Source organism: Dama dama, chromosome 27, assembly GCF_033118175.1.
Source record: "Dama dama isolate Ldn47 chromosome 27, ASM3311817v1, whole genome shotgun sequence".
Taxonomy (NCBI): domain Eukaryota; kingdom Metazoa; phylum Chordata; class Mammalia; order Artiodactyla; family Cervidae; genus Dama; species Dama dama.
Genome location: NC_083707.1, coordinates 58,996,655 through 59,020,810, shown reverse-complemented (window position 1 = coordinate 59,020,810; position 24,156 = coordinate 58,996,655). Strand labels below are relative to the sequence as shown.

Here is a 24,156-nt window from a genome sequence, read left to right as displayed (position 1 = left end):
GGGAAGGCAATGGCACCCCACTCCAGTACTCTTGCCTGGAAAATTCCATGGATGGAGGAGCCTGGTAGGCTGCAGTCCATGGGGTCATAGAGAGTCAGACACGACTGAGTGACTTCACTTTCTTTCTTTCTATAGTTCCTTTTGGAGAAGGAAATGGCACCCCACCCCAGTGTTCTTGCCTGGAGAATCCCGAGGATGGAGGGACTTGGTGGGCTGCAGTCTATGGGGTTGCAAAGAGTCTGACACGACTAAGCAACTAACACACACACACACACACACATACACACACACACACACACATACACACACACACACACACATACACACACACACACACACACACACACACACACACACACACACACACACAGTCCAGAGAAGCAGTAGTTTATGAGGATCACTAGATCAAGAGGAAACAATTTGCCAAGGTTTGACATCATAAAAATTGATGGAATGGTTCAGAAGACAGCCTGCACAAAAAGAATTCATTCTGAGTTTGGAGCGATGTGTTGCACTGTCATTTTTGATTAACCACATCATCCTATCAAACATGTAATTGAGTTTCTAAAGAGCCATAGTTAATAGTTTCTCTATTTCTGCATCTCTGTTGTCATGGCAACAAATGTAAAAAACCCACTGAGTGATCAGTCACCTGAAATGAAGGATAGAAAGTTGGATATGAGTTTCTCTATTTTCCTCTGCTCGAGAAGAAGCAGTCAGAAGCCCATTAAATGGGGTCCTATTAAATACTGGTCTTTCCCTAATTTTTGTGACTCACTCTTATTTTAAGACTTCAGATAATCTGTCAAAGTAGATGTGCAGATTTTCTGCCAAAGTGGAAGTTTTCCACGTGGTTCTAGTTGCAAAATATACTCTTTTAATTATATTTGTAAAATCTTTCCCTCCTTTATTTACAAAATATTCAACTCAATTATTTGTCTCCATATATCTTATCATTTGTGATTCTACTTTTAAAAAATATCTATTAATAGATTTGAAAATTTGGTAATAGAAGCAATTATAGACATCTTTAGCCCAAACCCAATGGCAGTGGTATCTAAAATAGATATTACTTTTTGGATGAATGGATGAATCTATCATGAACTTTTGGATTCCAACATTTTATTTTGCATCCAGGAGTTCCTGCCTATAGAATGGAGTGAAAGTAAAGTCTATCTATGTTCTAAGCTACAATTAATACATCTGGTAAATAATTAATATATCTAGTAAAATGACTATAACAAGCATGGAAAATCCCCCAATTTTAGCAGTATAGTGGCAGGGTAATATTTATGAAATATTACCAGCACTCAATATTTTGTGACTACTGTTTGTCTCAGATTGACTCTCTAATCATTGAATCAAATCATTGTATTACTTCAGAAGTGCAACCGAGAACAAAGTAGTCGTTACATTGCTTTAATTTTCCAGATTGTTATTTTTTATTTTAAAAATTACGAACAGTAAAATTTACTTTTTACTATATACAGTTCTCTGGGTTTTGACAAAGGCATAGAGTATCGCATCCAGCACTACTGTCTCTACACAAAATAGTCTGATCATCTCTTTTGGAGACCATCCCCTCCCACTTGCAACTCTTGAGAATCATTCATCTGACCTCTGTCTCCAATAATTTTGCCTTTTCCTACAATTCATGCATAACTTCTTTCACTTAACGAAATGCATTGGAGAGTCATCTATGTTGTTACAGGAACCAATAGCTTGTCTTTCTTACCGAGAGTATACAATGCGATATATACCACAGTCGGTTTATCCATTCACAGGCTGAAGGACGTTTGGGTTGGTTCTTGTTTTTTGGTGATAAGAAATAAAATTGCTATCAATAAACATTTGCCTGTAAGATTTATACAAACAAGTTTTTATTCCTTTTAGACAAACAACTGAGAGTGGAATTTACTGAGTTTTATAGGAAGTCTATGCCTAAGAAAAGGTCAAATTGTTTTCTTATAGAACTGCACTATTTTGCATTCCCATCAGCAATGCAGGAGAGTTAGAGTTGATCTGAATTCTGGTAAGCAATTGGTATTGCCAATTTTTTTTTTCATTCTGGTAAGTCTGAAGTGATATTCCATTGTGGTTTTGACAGGGCTTTTACTAATGAATAATTATGTTGAGCATATTTTCATGTGCTTATTTGCCATCTTTGATGAAGTATCTGTTCAGATCTTTTGCCCGTTCTTTAATATCAGGTTCCTTCTTTTTCTTATTGTTGGATTCTGAGAGGTCTTATATAATCTGAAAACAAGTGCTTTGTCGGAAACGTGATTTTTCTCCCAGTCTATGCTTGTCTTCTCTTCGTCACTGTGTTTTCACAGACTTAAGGTTTTTAATGCTTCCAGTTTTTCTTTTATGAATTTCACTGAAAACTTTTTAACTAACCCAATACATTTTTTCTTCTGTATTTTACATATATATACATATATATATATATATACAAAGCTATGAGCTATGGGGTCGAGACTGTGCATGTGGGAGGCATCACTAACTGTTTGTTGTTGTTGTGTAGTTGCCAAGTCATGTCCGACTCTTTGCGACCTCATGGGCTAAGCACTCCAGGCTTCCTGTCCCTCACCATCTCCCACAGTTTGCCCAAGTTTATGTCCACTGAACCACTTACTTAAAAGATGATCATCTCTCAATCAACTTACCCTTGAATCTTTGTCAAAACAGATTTACTATATTTATGTGGGTTTACTTTTATATTCTGTTCCAATAATCCACATGTCTGGCTTTTAACCGATAGCACACTGTCTTAATTACTGTAGCTTTATACTAGGTCTTGTAATTGGTTGCATGAAATCAGTCAAAATGCTTTTGATTGACAATAATTATGCCCTCAGAAGCCTGGGAGATTCAGGGCAAGAAACTTACAGCATTGACCCAAAAGTCTGCAATAAAGTGTGTTTCTGTTCTTAGAAAACAAAAACAACTTAAATTTCAGTGATTTTCATAAGTTCTAAGTGTCACAAGTAAATAGTACCATTTAGCCAGCTCCCACAAAACTACTTGCACATGATTTCATTAGGTATGTGCATTATTGTGAGGACTTATGAATGTATAAGTCAATCAACAAATAACCCAGCTCTTCGTGGTCCCTGACATATACCAGGTCCTAGACTGACCCTTGCCTCATAGTGCTCAGTTAGGAAACTCTGGTCTTGGAGTTACAGGGTGAAAGGTAAGAATAAAATGTAAAGCAAAATGATACGAAGTTGTTCTTATTTAAAAAGAAAAAAACCCACAGAAATGTTCTTTGCTTTAGAAGTCAAGGAAAGAGTAAATAAAGACTAAACAAAAAAGCTATAAAACAACTCTATACAGTTGGCATTCACTCATTTTTGTCATCTTACTTCCTGGAGGCATTTAATTTTTCAATACAAAGTTATGGTAACAAAACAACTGGAGTATTAGTGGAGTGTGTGTGTGTGTGTGTGTGTGTGTGTGTGAGCTGGTCAGTTGTGTCCAACTCTTTGAGACCCCACAGACTGTAGCCTGCCAGGCTCCTCTAATTCATGAAATTCTCTAGGCAAGAATACTAGAGTAGGTAGCCATTCCTGTCTCCAGGGATCGAACCCAGGTCTCCTGAATTGCAGGCAGATTCTTTACCATATGATCCACCAGGGAAGCCCTGGGAAAAGTAAATAGAAACCAAATTTAATAAAGGAATAAAACAACTCTATATAGTTGGCTTTCTCACATTTTTGTCAACTTACTTCCAGGAGACATTTAAATTTTCAATGCGAAGTCATTGTAACAAAAATCAAGCACAGTTGAATGATCATGATAAATAATCTGTTCAAAGGAAATTTTAATTTATGACACAGTTACTGAATGCATTTGCTGTAATTATGCAAAGATCAATCCATAGCATTTGAGAGGGGCTGAGTAATGCTGACTTTCAAAGTTATCCATAAATCACTGAAACAAAGGACATGTGCTAAAGTTAAATTGTTTGAACAAAGTTGTACTTTTAATTATGCAAGTTATTCCCTCAGCTCTGTGATCTGGGCAAAGGGAATTAACGTAAAGGATGAATTATGCCAGGCTTCCCCGGTGGCGCTAGTGGTGAAGAACCCACCTGCCAATGCAAGAGACGTAAGAGACGCTGGTTCGCTCTCTGATTTGGGAAGATGCCCTGGAGGAGGAAAGGGCAACCCACTCCAGTATTCTTGCCTCGAGAATCCCATGGACAGAGGAGCCTGGTGGGCTACAGTCCATAGGGTCGCAAAGAGTCAGACACAACTGAAGTAACTCAGCATGCACAAATAAACTATGTCGTAGCTCTGGAGTGGGTTGCCCTGCCCTAGAGGATCTTCCCAACACAGGGATCGAACCCACGTCTCTTAAGTCTCCTGCATTGACAGACAGGTTCTTTACCTCTACTGCCACCTGGGAAGTCCTTTAAGCCCTTGAATAAATCAAAGATAATTTGGATAGGTATGGTTTCACTTCTATTTCTATTTATGTTTGAATGATTTGACAAATGGAAATATAGGAGCAGAGACAGAAATACTGTGTTTACTACCTGTTGAAACGTAAATTTGCCATAAAATTTTCCCAAGGGACCTCAATGGTAAAATACTGTCAAGATTGCAGAGTTGATGAGAGAAAATTTGAAATTGTGGGTCAGTTCCAAGTACAAGTTCCAAATGTATGAGATATCTCTGCAGTCAAGATTATTTGGTCTGCCTGGGAATACAGAACCAACCTCAACAAACATAACATTCGTTGTTTTGATCCACATGGGTTACTGGCTGTCTCAAAACTTTTCAACTCTCATAAATGTCTCCATAATTCACATGAGTAACCTTTATTCTTGCTGTATTTCAGCCTTTAAGACACCGAGATCACGCATGTGCTAAATACAGGAGACAGCCAGGAAAACTCACATGGGTCAGGGACAATTCACGGATAAAATTTGTATAAATCTTCTTTTCCTGATACAGTTACGTCTCTTCTTTCTAGATTAATATTATATTTTCTGATAAAGTCTGGTCATTTTATAAGAAAGGTGATGTTCTTTGCACTTAGGAAATAAAACTATAAAACCTGAGTATAATTGAAAAGTGTTTTATTTTTTTGGCTTTCAGGGACCTTCGCTTCATTAAGTACTGCTAGAATTTAAAGTACTGCTAGAATTTATGGACCACAGCCAATTTATTTATTTATTTATTTTTAATTGAAGGATAAATGCTTTACAATATTGGGTTGGTTTCTGTCGCATATCAGCATGAATCCGCCATAGGTTTGCATACGTTCCCTCCTTCTTGAACCCCCCTCCCACCTCCCACCCCATCCCACCCCTCGGGGTTGACACAGAGCCCCGGGCCGAGCTCCCTGCATCATACAGCGGATTCCCACTGAATTACATACACTGAATCTATGTTACATACAATGCATGTGTTTACTTGCTACTCTCTCCATCCATCTGACCCTCTCTTCCCCCCCACTCCCCGTGTCTATGAAATCTGTTCTTTCTGTTCGTCTCTCGATTGCTGCCCTACAAATTGGTTCATCAGTACCATCTCTCTAGATTCCATTTACGATATTTGTTTATCTCTTGCTGACTGACTTCACTCTGTATAATAAGGCTCTAGGTTCTTCCACCTCATTAGCACTGACTCAAATGTGTTCCTTTTTAATGACTGAGTAATATTCCATTGTTTATAATTAAAAACATGGCAAGGTATGCATCTGGGCTTCCCAGGTGGTGCCAGTGATAAAGAATCCACCTGTCAATGCAGAAGATACACGAGATGTAGGTTCTATCCCTGGGCTGGGAAGATCCCTTGGAGTAGGTAATGGCAACTCACTCTAGTATTCTTGCCTGGAAAATTTCATGGACAGAGAAACCTGGTGGACAATAGCCCATTGGGTCACAAAGAGCTGGACATGACTAAGCGACTGAGTGACTGAGTACACACAGATACGCATCTAGATGTACCAGAGCTACTTTTTAAAAGAAAATTTTAAGTTATTCTTAATAGGATAGTTCAGAATACTGAGTGGAAGTTGCTAGATGGCAAGCCTGTTTAAATATCCAATGAACTGCAGAATTTAAGTCACAATAGTGCTCCTCATAAATGGTTTGTTAGTTTGAGAATATGCAGGTATGGTTTAATGGGCTGTCTATTATTCCTATGTGGAGTTTAAATAACATATCAGCATAGCCACAATCACTACTTTATCAAGGAAGTGTCTTGCAAAGTTAGTTTTTTTTCTACATGAAAAGACATTCCATGTGAGAGTGAAGGTCAGAAAGATTTAATGTACATCTATTCTTGTATTTGTGAAAGGAAAACTAAAATGGGGACCTAGAGATGAGAAACTTCACATGAGATTGGGAAAATCAACTCTGATATTTCTGTAAAAATATTAATTAAATTTGTATCCACATGATGCTGGGGATTTGGATTAGGAAAACGGCAGATATGTTTGGATGGACATTAAATATCACCGTTGTTGATCTTCAGAGACATTAAAAATGGCACTGCAGAAACAATTGATTGAATCACTGCATATAAGATTGGTAGAAGCCACAATTCCTTCTAAATAAAAATGCAAGGATCAAAAGGCCAATCTGGCAGCCCTATCATTCTCTTCTCTAACTCTCTGCTCCAAAATACAGAACATTTCTTCATCTGATTTATTGAAATAGAGAAACATCATATGTACTGCTTTATTTTTTACAGAGACAGAATACTACCATATGATACTGAAAATGATTTGAACTTGGCAAGTCTTTATGCAATGAAATCAATCATGTAAATATATATTAACTTACCAAATTTCACAATGAAATTTCTTTCTTTGTAAGAGGAGGGGTTTCTGTCTTTTTAATTTACTGATGTATTTTAATGCACCAAGAAATGTACCTGATAGTTGTGGTGGTTATTCAGTTGCTCAGTCATGTCCAACTCTTTGTGACCCTGTGGACTGCAGCACGACAGGCTACCTGTCCTTCACCGTCTCCTGGAGCTTGCTCAAACTCACATCCAATGAGTCAGTGATGCCATCCAACCATCTCCTCCTCTGTCGTCCCCTTCTCCTCCTGCCCTCAATCTTTCCCAGCATCAGAGTCTTTTCTAATGAGTCAGTGCTTTGCATCAGGTGGCCAAAGTATTGGAGCTTCAGCTTCAGCATCCGTCCTTTTAATGAATATTCAGGACTGATTTCCTTTAGGATGGACTGGTTGGATCTCCTTGCAGTCCAAGGGACTCTCAAGAGTCTTCAACACCACAATTCAAAAGCATCAATTCTTCAGCGCTCAGCTTTCTTTATAGTCCAACTCTCACACCCATACATGACTACTGGAAAAACCATAGCTTTGACTAGATGGACTTTTGTCAGCAAAGTAATGTCTGCTTTTTAATACACCATCTAGGTTTGTCATAGCTTTTTGTCCAGGGAGCAAGCGCCTTTTATTTTCATGGCAGCAGTCACCATCTGCAGTGATTTTGAAGCCCAAGACACCTGTGACTTTCCATAAGTTTTACTGAATTAGTGAAAACAACAAATACATAAACAAACTTGAATCTCTATATCTATCTCCAATGAATTCATTCCCCTGTCATCATCTTACATAACATAGGATAGAAAAGAATCAAACATTCTAAAGAGAGGATACCATTTATAATATCCCTTTATTATTGTCTTCTGCAATAGATTTTTCAACTTGGTTTTTACATTCAGTATTCAAGTTTATACTGCTATATCATAAATCTTTCCCAAGTCTTTGAATTTCATCAATAAGGTAGTCAACATCTGTTTGTCTTGTGGCAGGATTAGAAAAGACCATTCGGAAGAAATTTACTTTGTCCCCACAGGGCTGGTAGCTGAGCATGACTGTGCCTTCCACTATCATCTGTGCTTTAATCTTTGGAGCAATCTGTGTACAAATGCAAATATCATTAAAAAGAAAGTTTACAAATAAATACTGTTCTACCTCCTAGGTGACTACATGACTATCATTAGCTTGAGGTAAATTGCAGGCAATTTAAAACTGTCAGGGATAATTTTTAAGAAGCAGCTTCCTACAGAAAAAAAGCAGCCTGTTCTAAACACATATTAACGCTCTTGCTAGCCCATGATTCACAATTACCAAACTCCTAAAATAATGCAAGTGTACTAGAATACATTAAAGAAGGTTGTATGACATTTTGTTTACATTTTTATGTCAATCTAAACAGACATATCCAGGAGAGAGGTAAAATGAACTAGAGAATGGAAAAGTAGGAATACCTTCTGGTATTCTAACTTTCACTCTTTGAGTTATTACCATACAACTTGAGTTTTTCAACAAGGTCACTGTTTTGCAGCGAAACATGGTTTCCTTGTAAATTCTACAGAGGAAAATTCTACCTTTAATGTCTTGCACAGCTCCTAAAACAATACTGGGCAGGTGACGTCAGATCACATAACACTCTTGGGTCATTGTACTATAGGACAGAGTGGTACTGAGACTTGGGGAAAGCAGAGGGCATTCACACGTTATTTAAAATGCAGTATGAAAATTATAACCCCCATATCACGTGCACACACAAACTTACCTTTTGCAGTTCCTGATCTCTTTCAAAACCTTTCGGGATATGTTTAAGTCTTGGTGGGAAATACCAGAAGCAGACATTGGTGAACTCAGGCTAAATCAAAAATTAACACTTTAAAAGTATTCTTAAAGTTTTATCTACTTCTTTAGTAATTTTATGAGTATTCTTTTTTTTTTTCTTACAGGAGTGGGTTGCCATTTCCTTCTCCAGAAGATCTTCTCGACCCAGGGATCAAACCTGGGTCTCCCGCATTGTAGGCAGATGCTTTACGGTCTGAGCCACCAGGGAAAGTAGTAGGGTGGGCCCCCTAATTTTACGAGTATTCTTAAAGCCCTACCTAATTTCTTAATTATCCCAGAAGTATTTTAATTACCCATGCCATCAGGCTGCCAAGGGGCTGACTGGCCCTTGAAGAGGAAGATGGATATAATACTAGCAACACTCTCAATTTTACCATTAATATCTATAATTTAGTACCTAAATAATAATTAACCAAGCATTATCAGGTAACTTAAAGATCACTTTTTCTTATGTTATCTACTCTCCAGAAGCCCAACTGCATAGCCTAACTTACAAGAAAAATGCTAGGAAAAATTAAATTTCTCTTGATTAAGTGCCATCAAAATCAGAAAAGCAATTATAACCAAATAGTTTTATCTTAATTTTTTTTAAATTGAGAGCCTGGTGGGATATAATCCATGGGATCAGTAAGAGTCAGACACAATTAAGCATGCATAAAGGCAAGGCAACTATTAAATTAATCTATTAGGCCCTAGGCCTTCAAAAAAAGAGAACTTAATGGAAAAGTTTTTAAGATCTAAATGTTTTGCAGCACTTAGATAAAATAAAATGTATGATAATTATTGCATGTAACTTTTGAATTATCTCAAAGTGTTAGACAGGTAATAGATTCAAGAAAAAATACTCAGCAAAGAAAGAATAGATACATTAAAATATCACCAAAAAAACACACTAATAGATTCCTTACCTCTGCGTCAAATACAAGCTTAAAGTTATCTTTTTTCTTTAAAACTTTATAGAAGTATTTTGCAAGTTCCATATATCTGTCAATCTGTACCTCAAAGCCATAGGTTCCCTGTAGTTTAAAAGAAACATCAAAAGCTTTATTCAAGTAAGTACCTTTAAATTAAACTAAAGAAGCTCTTGAAATGTATTAAATTTATTTAAATGTACTTATTTAAATAAATGTGATTGTTATCTTACTAACAGTAGGTATCATCTATTCTCACTGCATTCTTATTTCTATCTTCTCAATCTGCTTTTACTCCCTACTGTCTGTGGAGCTTGAGGCAAGTTATGTAGCCTTGTTAAGCTTCTGTTGCCTAGATCTACAAATGTTTGATAAATATTTTGACATGAGTTTTTAAAATAATTTTACTTATTTATTTGTCTGTTTTGGCTGTGCTATTCTCCCTCGCCAGGAGGGCTTTTTCTTTAGCTGTGGTGACTCAGGGCTACTTTCTAGTTGTGCGGTGCAGACTCCTCTTGTAGAGCACGGGCTCTAGGGTGCGTGTGCTCCAGGCTGAGTGTGTCCTAGGATGCATGGCTCTAGGGTGCGTGGGCTTTAGGGTGCAAGGGCTCTAGGGTACGTGGGCTTTAGTAGCCGTGACCCCCGCGTTCCAGAGCGCAGGCCCACAGTTGTGGCTCACGGGCTCAGCTGCTCCACAGCATGTGGGATCTGTCCAGCCCAGGGGTGGAACCCGTGTCTCCTGCGTTGGCAGGAGGACCCTTTACCACTCAGCCACCAGGGAAGCCCTTGACATCTAACTTTTTATCTGTCTAGTATGCAGAGAAAATTTTTTAAAAAATTTTATACAATGCAGCGAGGAACAGGAGAAATATGAAAAATAAAGCCCTTGGCATATTGGCTGGCATAGGATATCTTAAAACTAACAATTGTTGACCTTTAGCTATATCGCAGGTACGTAGTTCCGGGCTTTGTACTCTTGGTTTGATTCACTCTTAGAACACTATAAAGTGGGTGATGAAGGCACAGAAAAATCGACCTGTCTCTGTCTCCACTCGCCTTCTTTCCCTTGGTGATGTCCGCTTATCTCATGGCTCTAAGCAATATGTAAAGGCGATGACTCTCCCACTTATGTTTCCACCTGAGACCTCATCTCTGAACCTCAGATTCATATGTCTGATTCCCTATTAATATAACTAACATCTCAAAATGACATGCCCAGAACCGAACTCCTGACCTTTCTCCACAACTTGTACTTCCTAGCATTCCCAATCTCCATTCTATCCTTTAGTTGCTAAGGTCCAAACCATCTTATCCTTGACTTTCTTCTTTTTTCACACCCACACCCAGTAGAATATTTTGAAAAATTCCATTGGATTTACCCTCCAAAGGAAATTAAATTCTAATATATCTTAACCTATTTGTTGCCACTTTGCTGGCCCAATCACCCCCTCCTGCATTACTGAATTTGCTTTCTAATGATCTCTACTTCTGTCTGTACATTCCAGACATTCTCTGCTGAGGGTACCCATTACTGGTTACTTTAGGGGTATGCAACGTAGAGCCTTTACAACAATATGAGGTGGCACTTCAGCATCTTCTCAATACTTAAGCTTTTGTGATCAGGCAGACTAGTGCCCTTGGGGCCGCAAAGAGACAGATGCAACTGAGCGTACACACATACCTGTGTGAAAGACGGTAGGAAGGACGTCGGCAGCCTGGGAAAGCTTTTAGACTGTGAATAAACACGACTCGTGTGTGTGTGTGTGTGTATTAGTCGCTCAGTCGTGTCTGACTCTGTGACCTCAGGAACGGGAGCCTGCCAGGCTCCTCTGTCCATGGGAGTCTCCAGGCGAGAATGCTGCAGTGGGTTGCCATTCCCTTCTCCAGGGGATCTTCCCAACCCAGGGATTGAACCCTGGTCTCTCACATTGCAGGCAAATTCTTTACCATCTGAGCCACCAGGCAAGCCCAAACATGACTCTAAGTGAAGGGAAAAGATGAGCAATGAAATCTAAGATTTAGGATGGCCTTTAAGACCTCTTCACATCAACTCAGCTACCAGGAATAGTCTCCTGTCTCTCAGGAGCGGTATGCCTTAGACGCCCTGCCACGCAGTCAGTCACTGACTGAGAAAACCGGGAAGCCCAGCCTTAGGGCAAATGCAACCGTGACTTTAGAAGAAGCAGATGGGGCTCTTGGACAATTAAGCTCCTGATAGCTTTCTCCTGGCCAAACACAGTCATTTTATGAATATAAAACTAGTCCAACTCATGTAGAAAATCCATCCAAAAAAAGAAGCTTGTGCATTACATTTGCTTCTGCACAATAATTAATGTTTGTGGAATCTTATATTTCTATATGATTTTATTACTTAGTTTTATAACCTACCACAGTACTTTATGGAATTAATTTTACTTTAAAGAAATATGAATTTCATTAAAAATGGCTCCTCTTTTCTGTAATCAATGAAGTATTCATTCTGTAATTACAACAAATGAGGAAAAAAATACAAAATTTTCACTTATATCTCTAAACTTTATTATTAATTCCCATCATCTTGTCAAGAAAACTGATGGAGTCTCACACAGCAAATGTTTAAATATTTAGTAGTTATAGATCATGCAACAAACTTGCAAGTCAACTCATCCCTTTCAAGCCTGCCATGGATATTTACCTGAACTTTCATTTTAACATATAAAAATGCTCTTAAATAGGAAAATAATTTCCATTCCACCGTATACTGGGATTTTGTTTCCCTGCTCTCAGGAATGGCCTTGCTTACATAATATCTGCTTATACACCTTTTTTTTAAATAACATAGTTTCCATATGCAAAAGGTGATAAACCTGCTTCTTCATCACTACTCTACGTGAGTTTTAGCATTCTCATGGTGCAATGCATTATGTTAAGAAAGATAATATGGATTCGTAGAAAAATAGATTTTTAATTTGAGAGTCAGCTGTGCTCCTTAAATTAAGTTCTCTTCATCCATCAGCAAGTTAATTTCTTTACCTATTTACCAGATATAACCAGCTCAACTGTTGGGACACGTAAGCTAAGTAATATAAGTAAAGCTTTGTAGCCTAATATATATTCAACGTATGGTAAACCCATTACTACTGAAGATCTATACTATTGAATAGATATATTTATTATTTCAATGCCTTATTATCAAAAGAATTTAAGGTGAGTGATCAATATATATACATTATTCAAAGTGGATTTTTAAATGCTTATTTTAAACAAGGTGATTATAAGGTTAGGAAAAAGCAGGTGATAAAAGATAAATTTGTAAGAGAAAATGTCACCAATGTATTATAGATTACTAAAGAAGGATCATGAATTTGCCTCTGTGATTCATGTTACAGAACATATTTTTCTATTTGTGTTTTGTGCTAGGAATTCTATATCCACCAAATAAAAAATCTAAGCAACTTTTCTGGAGGATAACTACCTGTAATATACACAAGAGTCCCCTTGAGATGCAGAGGGTGGGTGATGTGTTGTGGAGGATCAGGTTCCCACTGTATCAAAGAAGCTGTTGGTTCATGTCAAAGCTTTCATCTTCACAGAATCTACTGCCCATCTTCCTATAGAGGACTGGGAAAGAGGTGATAGAAATAGCTTCCTAAAAGCATTTCCATTATTTAAGTAAAAATTATAAATAAGGGGCAGAAGGAGGGTGTAGAACATGATCTGCTGTTGCAAACTTCGGAGAGACTGTACTGTTATCCTTGACTCTGTGTGTGTGTGTGTCTGTGTATCTGTGTGTGTGTCTGTGTGTGTCTGTGTGTGTGTGGCTGTGTCTGAGTGTCTGTGCCTGTGTGTCTGTGTGTATGTGTGTGTGTCTGTGTGTGTGTGTGTGTCTGTCTGTCTGTGTGTCTCTGTGTGTGTGTCTGTGTGTGTCTGTGTGTCTGTGTCTCTGTGTGTGTCTCTGTGTTTGTGTGTCTGTGTGTGTGTCTGTCTCTGTGTGTGTGTCTGTATGTGTCTGTGTGTCTGTGTGTCTGTGTCTGTGTGTGTGCCTGTGTCTGTCTGTGTGTGTGTCTGTGGGTGTGTCTGTGGGTGTGTGTGTTTGTGTCTCTGTGTGTGTGTCTCTGTGTGTGTCTGTGTGTGTGTCTGTGTGTGTGTCTGTGTGTCTGTGTGTCTATGTGTTGTGTCTGTGTGTGTGTGTCTGTGTGTGTGTCTGTGGTGTCTCTGTGTGTGTGTCTGTGTGTGTCTGTGTGTATGTCTGTGTGTGTGTCTGTGTGTGTGTGTGTCTCTGTGTGTGTCTGTGTGTCTGTGTGTGTGTCTCTGTGTGTGTGTCTGTGTGTCTGTGTGTGTCTGTGTGTATGTCTGTGTGTGTGTCTGTGTGTGTATCTGTGTGTGTGTGTCTCTGTGTGTGTCTGTGTGTCTGTGTGTGTGTCTGTGTGTGTGTGTGTCTCTGTGTGTGTCTGTGTGTCTGTGTGTGTGTCTCTGTGTGTGTGTCTGTGTGTCTGTGTGTGTCTGTGTGTATGTCTGTGTGTGTGTCTGTGTGTGTATCTGTGTGTGTGTGTCTCTGTGTGTGTCTGTGTGTCTGTGTGTGTGTCTCTGTGTGTGTGTCTGTGTGTCTATGTGTTGTGTCTGTGTGTGTGTGTCTGTGTGTGTGTCTGTGGTGTTTCTGTGTGTGTGTCTGTGTGTGTCTGTGTGAGTGTCTGTGTGTCTGTCTGTGTGTGTCTGTCTGTGTGTGTCTGTGTCTGTGTGTCTGTGTCTGTGTGTGTGTCTGTGTCTGTGTGTGTGTCTCTGTGTGTGTGTCTGTGTGTATGTGTGTCCGTGTGTGTATCTGTTAGTGTGTGTGTCTCTGTGTGTGTCTCTGTGTGTGTCTGTCTGTCTGTTTGTGTGTGTCTCTGTGTATGTGTCTGTGTGTGTGTGTCTGTGTGTGTCTCTGTGTGTGTGTCTGTGTGTGTGTTTGTCTGTGTGTGTGTCTTTCTGTGTGTCTGTATGTGTGTCTCTGTTTGTGTGTGTGTGTGTGTGTCTGTGTTTGTGTGTCTGTGTGTTTGTCTGTTTGTGGTGTGTCTGTGTGTGTGTGTCTGTTTGTGTGTGTATGTCTGTGTGTGCTTGTGTGCGCGCATGTAGTAATCGCCCAGTCACGTCTGACTCTTCGACCCATGGACTGTATCCTGGCAGGCTCTTCTGTCCGTGGGATTCTCCAGGCAAGAGTACTGAAGTGGGTTGTCATTTCCTTATTCAGGGGATCTTCCCGATCCAGGCATCAAACCCGAGTCTCTTGCATCGCCCACATTAGCAGATGGATGTTCTACCACGGCACCACCTGGGAAGCCCTGGCCTTGACTCTAAGGTAGATTGAATATTCAGGTAATTAATAAGCGTTCACATCTGGGAATCTATATTGGCTTCAAGTGGCTTGACCTATTTCCAATTCCAATTAAAAAAAAAAAAAGCTGTTTTTTTTAAACCTGAAGGCAAATTTATATTCCTAAAGATTTTAGGAATCTGCTATTTAATCTGTTATATAATTCCTACTGCACAATTGCACTCATCTCACATGCTAGTAAAGTAATGCTCAAAATTCTTCAAGCCAGGTTTCAGCAATACGTGAACCGTGAACTTCCAGATGTTCGAGCTGGTTTTAGAAAAGGCAGAGGAACCAGAGATCAAATTGCCAACATCTGATGAATCATTGAAAAACAAGAGAGTTCCAGAAAAACTTCTATTTCTGCTTTATTGACTATGTCAAAGCCTTCGACTGTGTGGACCACAACAAACTGTGGAAAATTCTGAAAAAGATGGGAATACCAGACCACCTGACCGGCCTCTTGAAAAACCTGTATGCAGGTTAAGAAGCAACAGTTAGAACTGGACATGGAACAACAGACTGGTTCCAAATAGGAAAAGGAGTACGTCAAGGCTGTATATTGTCACCCTGCTTATTTAACTTATATGCAGAGTACATCATGAGACACGCTGGGCTGGAGGAAGCATGAGCTGGAATCAAGATTGCCGAGAGAAATATCAATAACCTCAGATATGCAGATGACACCACCCTTATGGCAGAAAGTGAAGATGAACTAAAACGCCTCTTGATGAAAGTGAAAGAGGAGAGTGAAAAAGTTGGCTTAAAGCTCAACATTCAGAAAATGAAGATCATGGCCTCTGGTCCCATCACTTCATGGCAAATAGATGGGGAAACAGTGGTAGACTTTGATTTTTTCCAAAATCACTGCAGATGGTGACTGCAGACATGAAATTAAAAGACACTTACTCCTTGGAAGGAAAGTTATGACCAACCTAGACAGCATATTAAAAAGCAGAGACATTACTTTGCCAACAAAGGTCCGTGTAGTCAAAGCTATGGTTTTTCCAGTGGTCCTGTATGGATGTGAGAGTTGGAATATAAAGAAAGCTGAGCGCTGAAGAATTTATGCTTTTGAACTGTGATGTTGGAGAAGACTCTTGAGAGTCCCTTGGACTGCAAGGAGATCCAACCAGTCCATCCTAAAGGAAATCAGTCCTGGGTGTTCATTGGAAGGACTGATGCTGAGGCTGAAACTCCAATACTTTGGCCACGTGATGCGAAGATCTGACTCATTGGAAAAGACCCTGATGCTGGGAAGGATTGAAGGCAGGAGGAGAAGGGGATGTCAGAGGATGAGATGGTTGGATGGCATCGTCGACCTGATGGACATGGGTTTGGGTAAACTCTGGGAGTTGGTGATGGACAGGGAGGCCTGGCGTGCTATGGTTCATGGGGTCACAAAGAGTCGGACATGACTGAGCAACTGAACTCAACTGAACAGATTTTACTCCTACCATTTGATAGACTACATATTAATGGTAAAACAAGCTAAAATCTTATCCACCTCAGTAGAAATTTGAGCTCAGAAACCAAGCTTGTCATTTGCAGTTAGAAATAGAGCAGTTTCCCTGACAGAAGTTTAACAAATAAAAGGACCATAGGGCTTCCCTGGTGGCTCAAGGGTAAAGACCCTCCTGCGAACATAGGAGACAGGGATTGGATCCCTGATCTGGGGGATCCCACACGCCACGGAGCAAGTAAGCCTGTGTGCCGCAACTACGGAGCCTGTGCTCTAGGGCCTGCAAACTGCAGCCACTGGGTCCACGTGCTGCGACTACCGAAGCCCCATGCACCCCGGACCGTTCACTCTGCAACCAGAGAAGACACTGCAGGGAGAAGCCCCGAAACTAGAGCGCAGCCCGCCTTCCCCCAACTAAAGAAAAGCCTGCGTAGCAGTGGAGGCCCAGCACAGCCAAAAACAAATAAATACAATTTTAAAACAAGAAAAACTTAAAATATAAAAGGGCTTTAATTTGGGAAAAGACATCCAAAGTAAGCTCTAAAATATGGAACTAGTTACATCAGGGATCCAAGTACATAGGACCTAATAAAAGATGGCAAATTCCTACCTTTGCCTTCCACATTAACCAGAGCTTAAAGACATCAACGTGTCGGCCACACTGAATAGTTTTATCCCCGGTGTCAAAGTTACTATTGTAGAATTTATCAGGCTGGAAAAGGTATTCAGCCTGCATCTGGTTGCATGCTCCCAGAAGACCCTGAAAAAGGAATGATATATCTACTGTGTAAGCCATCCACTTCTCAATAAGAAATCACAATCACTTATTTATTTCAGTTCACTTAGCATTTCTACTTTACAGGCACATTTAAATAGAATTTTTGTTTACTTTATATAAAAATATGTTACTTTCTTAGGATTTTCATGGATTCAGTTGTTCTTTGGATTTATCTGGAACAGTAGATGGTGTAATTAGATTACCAGTTGTCTATATTTCTTTAACTTTTCTTAAAAACCTTGAAGTTTCGCTGCTCTTTTGAAATTATGTGACCAGCCTGCATTGAAGTTAATTAGAATTGAGTGCCTGGTTCACTTTAACTAAGGTCCCTCATGAATCAACCGTTTAGATGCCAGTCAAGCAAACTGCTCTGATGGCCACGGGAGGTAGAGAATAAAATAGCCCATTTATTTAATTTTGCCCTTTCCTAGCCATTTCCTCCTACATAAAAGGTGTCAAAAACATTCCTCCTTGGTATTGAAGAATGGAGAAATATTCCTTTTGAATGATTAAATAATAATCACTGGGGAAAAGAAATGTTTTCCATCAAGCAGTTGAAAAGGGGCTTTTCTCAGAAGATGTGCATTGCCACAGCATAACAAAGGCTAACCTGTGTGCACTAACTGCGGAGAGCTTAAATATATGCCAACTATAACCTTTTGAATATGAAGCAAATAACGTATTTATCACGCGCCTATTATATGCTGGACACATCACAAATATACCATCTGATCCTCATGGACGACTTAGGGCATAAGTGCTACTATTAGATCATTTTTATAGATTGGAGAAACAGAAACTTCACCACGGTAAGTAATTTTCAAGATCATATATCTATACAGTGGTAAGTTTGAGAGCTAACAAGAGGGTAGTTTGTCTGGGAGCCTGTGGCAATCCAATTTCCAAGAGAAGAAAGCTCACACTCTTATTTAGGAGCAGCTTACGGATCTAAGGAAAGGATCAGAATTGGTGATAAGATTTGAAGTACTGGGGTGAAATAGAGAAGAAATGATGCCTTGCAAAGGAGAGTACTTTGTGTGTGTGTACAGTGTGTGTGCATATACACTATATACTATATATATATATATATATATATATATATATATATATATATATGCACTACATACACTGTTTTAAAATATTTTAGCTTCCAGTTCCTATCTAACAAAATATTAAAGTAGAAGAATACCAGAGTGTGTAGCCATTCCCTTCTCCAGGGGATCTTCCCAACCCAGGGACTGACCCTTGTCTCCTGCGTCTCCTGCATTTCAGGCAGATTCCTAAATTCTTTACTGTCTGGCTCAGGAGAATCCCATGGACAGAGAAGCCTGGTGGGCTACAGTCCCTGGGGTCACAGAGAATCAGACACAGCTGAACAACTAATACACTACACACTATCGGGTCCAATTTACACATGAAAAATATTTTCCATTTAGTTTACTTCAAACTTCTACTTTAATATTTTGTTAGATAGGAACTAGAAACTAAAATACTTTAAAATAGTGTAAACAATGTGACTTTTAACTATAGTTCTTAGGTAAAGATTGTGAGTATGCTCAGTTAGGTGTGATTCTTTGCGACCCCAGGGACTATAGCCCACCAGGCTCCTATGTTGATGGGATTTCCCAGGCAAGAATACTGCAGTGGGTTGTCATTTCCTTTTCCAGGGATCCTCCCAAGCCAGGGACTGGACCCACATCTCTGGCATCTCCTGCAATGGCAGGTGGATTCTTTAGACCATTGTGTCACCCGGGAAGCCTCTGAGATAAAAATTAAGCACCTAAAATTTGTCATACTCTGTGCTGGGACTGTGAACTTGTGATAAGGAAAAACTCCAGCCTTGTTGAGTTTACAGTCTGGGTTGTAGGAGGCTGAGCAGAGAAGGGCAGGGCTACTTCAACATACTCATTATGAATGAAGAAATGAAAAACTGCAGAAAATTTGTTTTTGAGCCCTAAACATAAAAGTACCAGAAATCTGAAAGTGGAATACAGATCTGTTAGCAAAGTGGAGAGGTTGTTGCCATGCAGCCAGCTGAGCAGAATCTAAAGTAGAGCTAATGGTTCCAGCCTGAATTTCTGAGAATGCCTAGGGTTAAGAGAGAACAAAGACTGTCTTAGAGCTAGAGAAGAGGTGTGTATTTAACACTCAACAGAAAGTGGGAGTGCCAGCTCGGGCAGTTTATAATGGGAAGACAAGCACTTTATTTTTCAATTCAAACCACTGAATTGCTTGTGAACAAGAGGAAAGAAAACAAAGCTAAAAATGAGAGCTACGTCAAGTGCGTCTGCACCTCTGACAACTAAGTAGAGATGGGCAATATTCAAGCTGAGCTTTGTAATTGTATCTCTTCTTGCTCCTGCAAGCAGATCACGGGCTTATCTCCTTGTGTAGCATTCCATTTACTATTGGCAGAGATAAAATACACAAACTTATAAGCAAAAATTAACTTCATACAGCCCATAATTTTTTGCTTTTTATGCTAAATGTATATCACCGTTACTGATAGTCATCCCTACTTAAAATGAGTCTTATTTTGGTCTTACTCTCCGAGGTAACAAATTGGTCAGCAGGGCAAATCTGACTCCAAAGAGACCTTCCATTTGTTCATGGTGTGTTTAGAAGGTAGGTCATGAATGACCACATTTTCTGTCATCTGTTCTATTTCTCATCACTGTCTACTGTCTTATCCCAGATCTTACTCACACGTTAACTTACGACCTGTTGCCCTACAGTCATTGGATTCTGTGGCACTTTAGTTACCCACTGCTGGTGTTAGTCGCTCAGTGGTGTCCGACCCTTGGCGACTCCATGGACTCTGTCCGTGGGATTCTCCAGGCAAGAATACTGGAGAGGGTTGCCATTTCCTTCTCCAGGGGATCTTCTTGACCCAGGGATCGAACCCCGATCTCCCACATTGCAGGCAGATTCTTCACCATTTGAGCCACTAGGAAAGCCCAGTGGTTGCTAATTAAGGATCAGCTTTCCTCTATAGGGCAAACGGTCCTGCACGACATTAATTCAATGAGGTCAGAATGATTTTGGTTTTTTGAACATACACAGTGAACCTAGTCATGACCAAAATACCCATTACATCACCACTTGAAAATAGAAATCATTTACTTTTTCCCGGGTCAGGAAAGCAGAGCACTGAAGGGGAACACCCATGAGTTTATGGGGATTCCAGGTCACGGAGTCGGCCCTAGGTGATAAAACAACTCCCGTTAGTGCCCACAGTCTAAGGAAACAAAACAGAAGCCTGAAGAGGTTCTTTCACTTGCATGAGCAATGGCCCAGTTCTCACCTTTCAATACCACTGAGTTTATAGGAATGGTTTCTGGACAACAGCAATCCACCTCCCCAAGCTGCCTACAATGGACACAGAGGATTTGTGTTTTTACATTATTTCTTTTTACATAGCACTGACTGCTCTTTCCTATGTTATATTTATTTCAAAAGTTGATGAAGATTTAATTGCTATGCTAGATAATTATAAACTTGGCTATAATTATCTCACTTAAAACAACAATGCATTTAAAATTTTCCTCCTAAGAATTCTCATTGTCTATTCATGACATAGTAAAGCTTTAGGCTTCTATTGATAATTAATTCAAAGAGACACCTTCTGTATAATTTCCAGAGACAGAATTTTTTAAAAGTTGGCATCAGATTTGGCAATACTACAGAAAAATTAAAATATCTACCATATTATATAACTTTACATTTCTCCAACTCTAATCAAAACCAAAGACATTTTTGCACAAAGTCATTGTACTAATAGCATCAAAAGTTATGATTTCTATGACAGCTATTAATTAAGAAATATATATTAGAGTAAGGGTTAAGTCTCTTTGATTTAAAATCAGGTTTAACTATTTCTCCATATTGATCTTCTAAATTGTTGGTTGAATATTGATAGGCATTTAGACTTTTTAAAAAGTATATTGATACATATGTAGCTCTTTCTATGGCAATGTATTGTATATTTGAAGGTAATTTATGCAAATGAGACTATTTTTTTCTTGATTGAATAGTATAGAATTAGTATAGAATATAGTATATAGAAATAGTATAGAATTCATTATAAAAATTAGAGTTACAGAGAAATTTTGGTCTTGCTTGTAATGTCAATTAAGAAATTATGAGGACTGTTCACAGGTTACATTTTTTTAAAAAGGGAAATTATGAGCCAGACTCTAGGACATGACTTACATCCACATGCATCCAGAGTTTGTGTATCTCACAAATATCTGCGATGTCATGGAGCGGGTCGAAGGCCCCGAACACGGTGCTGCCAGCTGTGGCCACAACACAGAAAGGAGTCTGGCCCTGGGGACGACAAAGCCGCGTCATTCTTACAACCTCATGAAGCCCATTGTTGTTGAGCCGCTAAGTCATAGTCGAATCTTGGGCAACCCCACGGACTACAGCCCACCAGATTCCTCTTTCCATGGGATTTCCCACACAAGAACACTGGAGTGGGTTGCCATTTCCTCCTCCAGGGGATCGTTTCAACTCGGGGATTGAACACACGTCTCCTGCATTAACAGGTGGACTCTCTGCTGCTGAGCGACCAGGGAAGCCCTTAACTTAGGACATTAGGTACCTAATAACTTCAAATATTTGGAGGCACTTACAGTAATGGAAGGACTGATGCTGAAGCTGAAACTCCAGTACTTTGGCCACCTCATGCGAAGAGTTGATTCATTGGAAAAGACCCTGATGCTGGGAGGGATTGGGGGCAGGAGGAGAAGGGGACGACAGAGGATGAGATGGCTGGAATGGCATCACCAACTCGATGGACATGAGTTTGAGTAAACTTCGGGAGCTGGTGATGGACAGGGAGGCCTGGCGTGCTGCGATTCATGGGGTTGCAAAGAGTCGGACACAACTGAGCGACTGAACTGAACTGAACTGAACAGTAATGGAAAAAGTAGCTTAAGCATAAGATGAACAAATATCACTGCCTCTGAGTCTCATTTATTGTTATTTCTCTCTGAATTTATTTTCAGAAAATCATACCACAACAATAAAGATGATCAAACTCCTTTAGTAGTAAATATACTGAAGCAAGATAATTAAATGGCATTGCAATATTTCCCTGAGTATTTTAGAATAAATACTCAGGGAAATATTGCAATGTCACTTAATTCCCTTACTTCAGCTTTAGAAGAAATTTCCTGCATTTTGAGATTATTTCCTATAGCAATTCTCTTCAGTTTCTTGCCACTAATGAAAGTCAGTAAAGAAAATAAAGATGCATTTGCAAGTTAAATATGGAACTTCAGAACTTACCTTTCTTTTAGCTTGTAATATATTTTTCTCTAACTCAGCTGGAATCATCTTTCCCCTTAAAAATCAAATACACATTGTTTTCTTATGAGTGAATAAACATATCGATTCTACCAATTAGAAGAATTAGTAACATTCAAGATTAAAAAATTAGTTCTTAATGTCTCCCAAAGGCATTTATAGGTGTAAAAGCAAGTGTTAAGCAGTTCCCTAAAACCAAGGTAAAATATCATGTTATTTGAGTTAAAGGAAGTTGAGTTTACTATTCAATCATCTTAAAAACTACATTATTTACATATCAGAAGATTCTGATTTTTCTAAGATACACAATGGTTTTCTTCCTTCCTTCTTTTCTTTTTTCCTTTCTTTCTCTAATGATTAACCTTTAATTATAAAGACTTCTTAGGGCTTTCCTGATAGCTCAGTTGGTAAAGTGTCCACCTGCAATGTGGGAGACCCCGGTGGTTTGACTCCTGGGTCAGGAAGAGCCCCTGGAGAAGGAATAGGTTATCCACTCCAGTGTTCTTGGGCTTCCCTGGTGGCCCAGCTGGTAAAGAATCCACCTGCAATGTGGGAGACCTGGGTTCGACCCCTGGATTGGGAAGATTCCCTGGAGAAGGGAACAGCTACACACTCCAGTATTCTGGCCTGGAGAATTCCATGGACTGTATGGTCCATGGGGTTGCAAAGAGTCAGACACGACTGAGCGACTTTCACTTTCACTTTCATAAAGATTTCTTGGCATTAAGGTAGAAAAATCAAAGATAGAAATTGGTGAGGGGAATGTGGCAAAAATTCAGGTGGTCTCACATTTTTCTTCACAGCAAATTTCTGGGACAAAAAAACAAAAGCCAGTATTTTTCTGCTCCATCCAGTTATCAGACTAAAACACGGTCTACTATTGATTCACTAGAAGCATTCCTCTTAAAGTCCAGAATCAAATAAGAATGCCTACTAACATTAATATTAAAGCATTTTTTTCTGAAGAAATACCTGTTATCTAGGGAGGTAATTATGATGATAATAGATGATAGATAGATAGAAATGAAAATAAGAAAAATTCCTCATTTAAGTACATATGGTTGTATACCTGGAGTACCTAGCATTGTTTATCGAAAAACTTTTGAAAACTATAAAAATGTTGAGCAATGGAAGGGTTACAACAGTAAATTAGGTTCCTAATTTTTTAAAACTAATTGTTCTGAATAAACACAGAACATACCCTATTCCTAGTAGTAAAAACAAATATAAAATATCTGGGGAAGAGATTCTCAGCAAATGTACACAGTTTATATAAAGAAAACCAAACAACTTGAAATAAGTATAGAATGATAAATTTATAAAGCATATTTGCAAAATATTTTATATTCATATATTTTGCATTTCAAAACATCTCAATATATAAATATTTTTACAAGCCAATAAATAATAGACTACCAATAAACAATTGGCAAATGAAAATGAACAGACATATTATGGTAACACACAGCTGGTTGGTCAGTATACTAGACATATATAGTTCCAAACAACTAAAGGTCATCTTCCTCTATCAGAATTTTCAAGTACAGTAGCATTAATAATATTCAAGTTTCTCCCAGTAGATAAGCATCAGTTAACTCAAAAATATTTGAAGAGCAAATGAAAATATATATGACATTTAAGTGCAGACAATCTTTGAACCTGTAATTTAACTTCTAGGGATTCATGTGAGAAATATTCAAACACAGACACTCAAGT

The 24,156-nt window shown here is 39.0% G+C and overlaps 1 protein-coding gene across 1 annotated transcript in view; it reads right to left on the bottom strand.

The window, feature by feature from the left end:
* Nucleotides 1–7,735: 7,735 nt before the first annotated feature.
* Nucleotides 7,736–24,156, bottom strand: part of LOC133047630 (glutamate decarboxylase 1-like) — a 31,939-nt gene continuing 15,518 nt past the window's right edge. The window contains exons 7-14 of the mRNA XM_061130922.1: nt 22,423–22,477; nt 21,340–21,456; nt 20,432–20,496; nt 20,251–20,329; nt 16,960–17,109; nt 9,556–9,663; nt 8,571–8,660; nt 7,736–7,909 (exon numbers count right to left, since the gene is read on the bottom strand). Coding sequence (XP_060986905.1) covers nt 7,736–7,909; nt 8,571–8,660; nt 9,556–9,663; nt 16,960–17,109; nt 20,251–20,329; nt 20,432–20,496; nt 21,340–21,456; nt 22,423–22,477 — 838 coding nt within the window. The remainder of the gene's footprint in view (nt 7,910–8,570; nt 8,661–9,555; nt 9,664–16,959; nt 17,110–20,250; nt 20,330–20,431; nt 20,497–21,339; nt 21,457–22,422; nt 22,478–24,156) is intronic.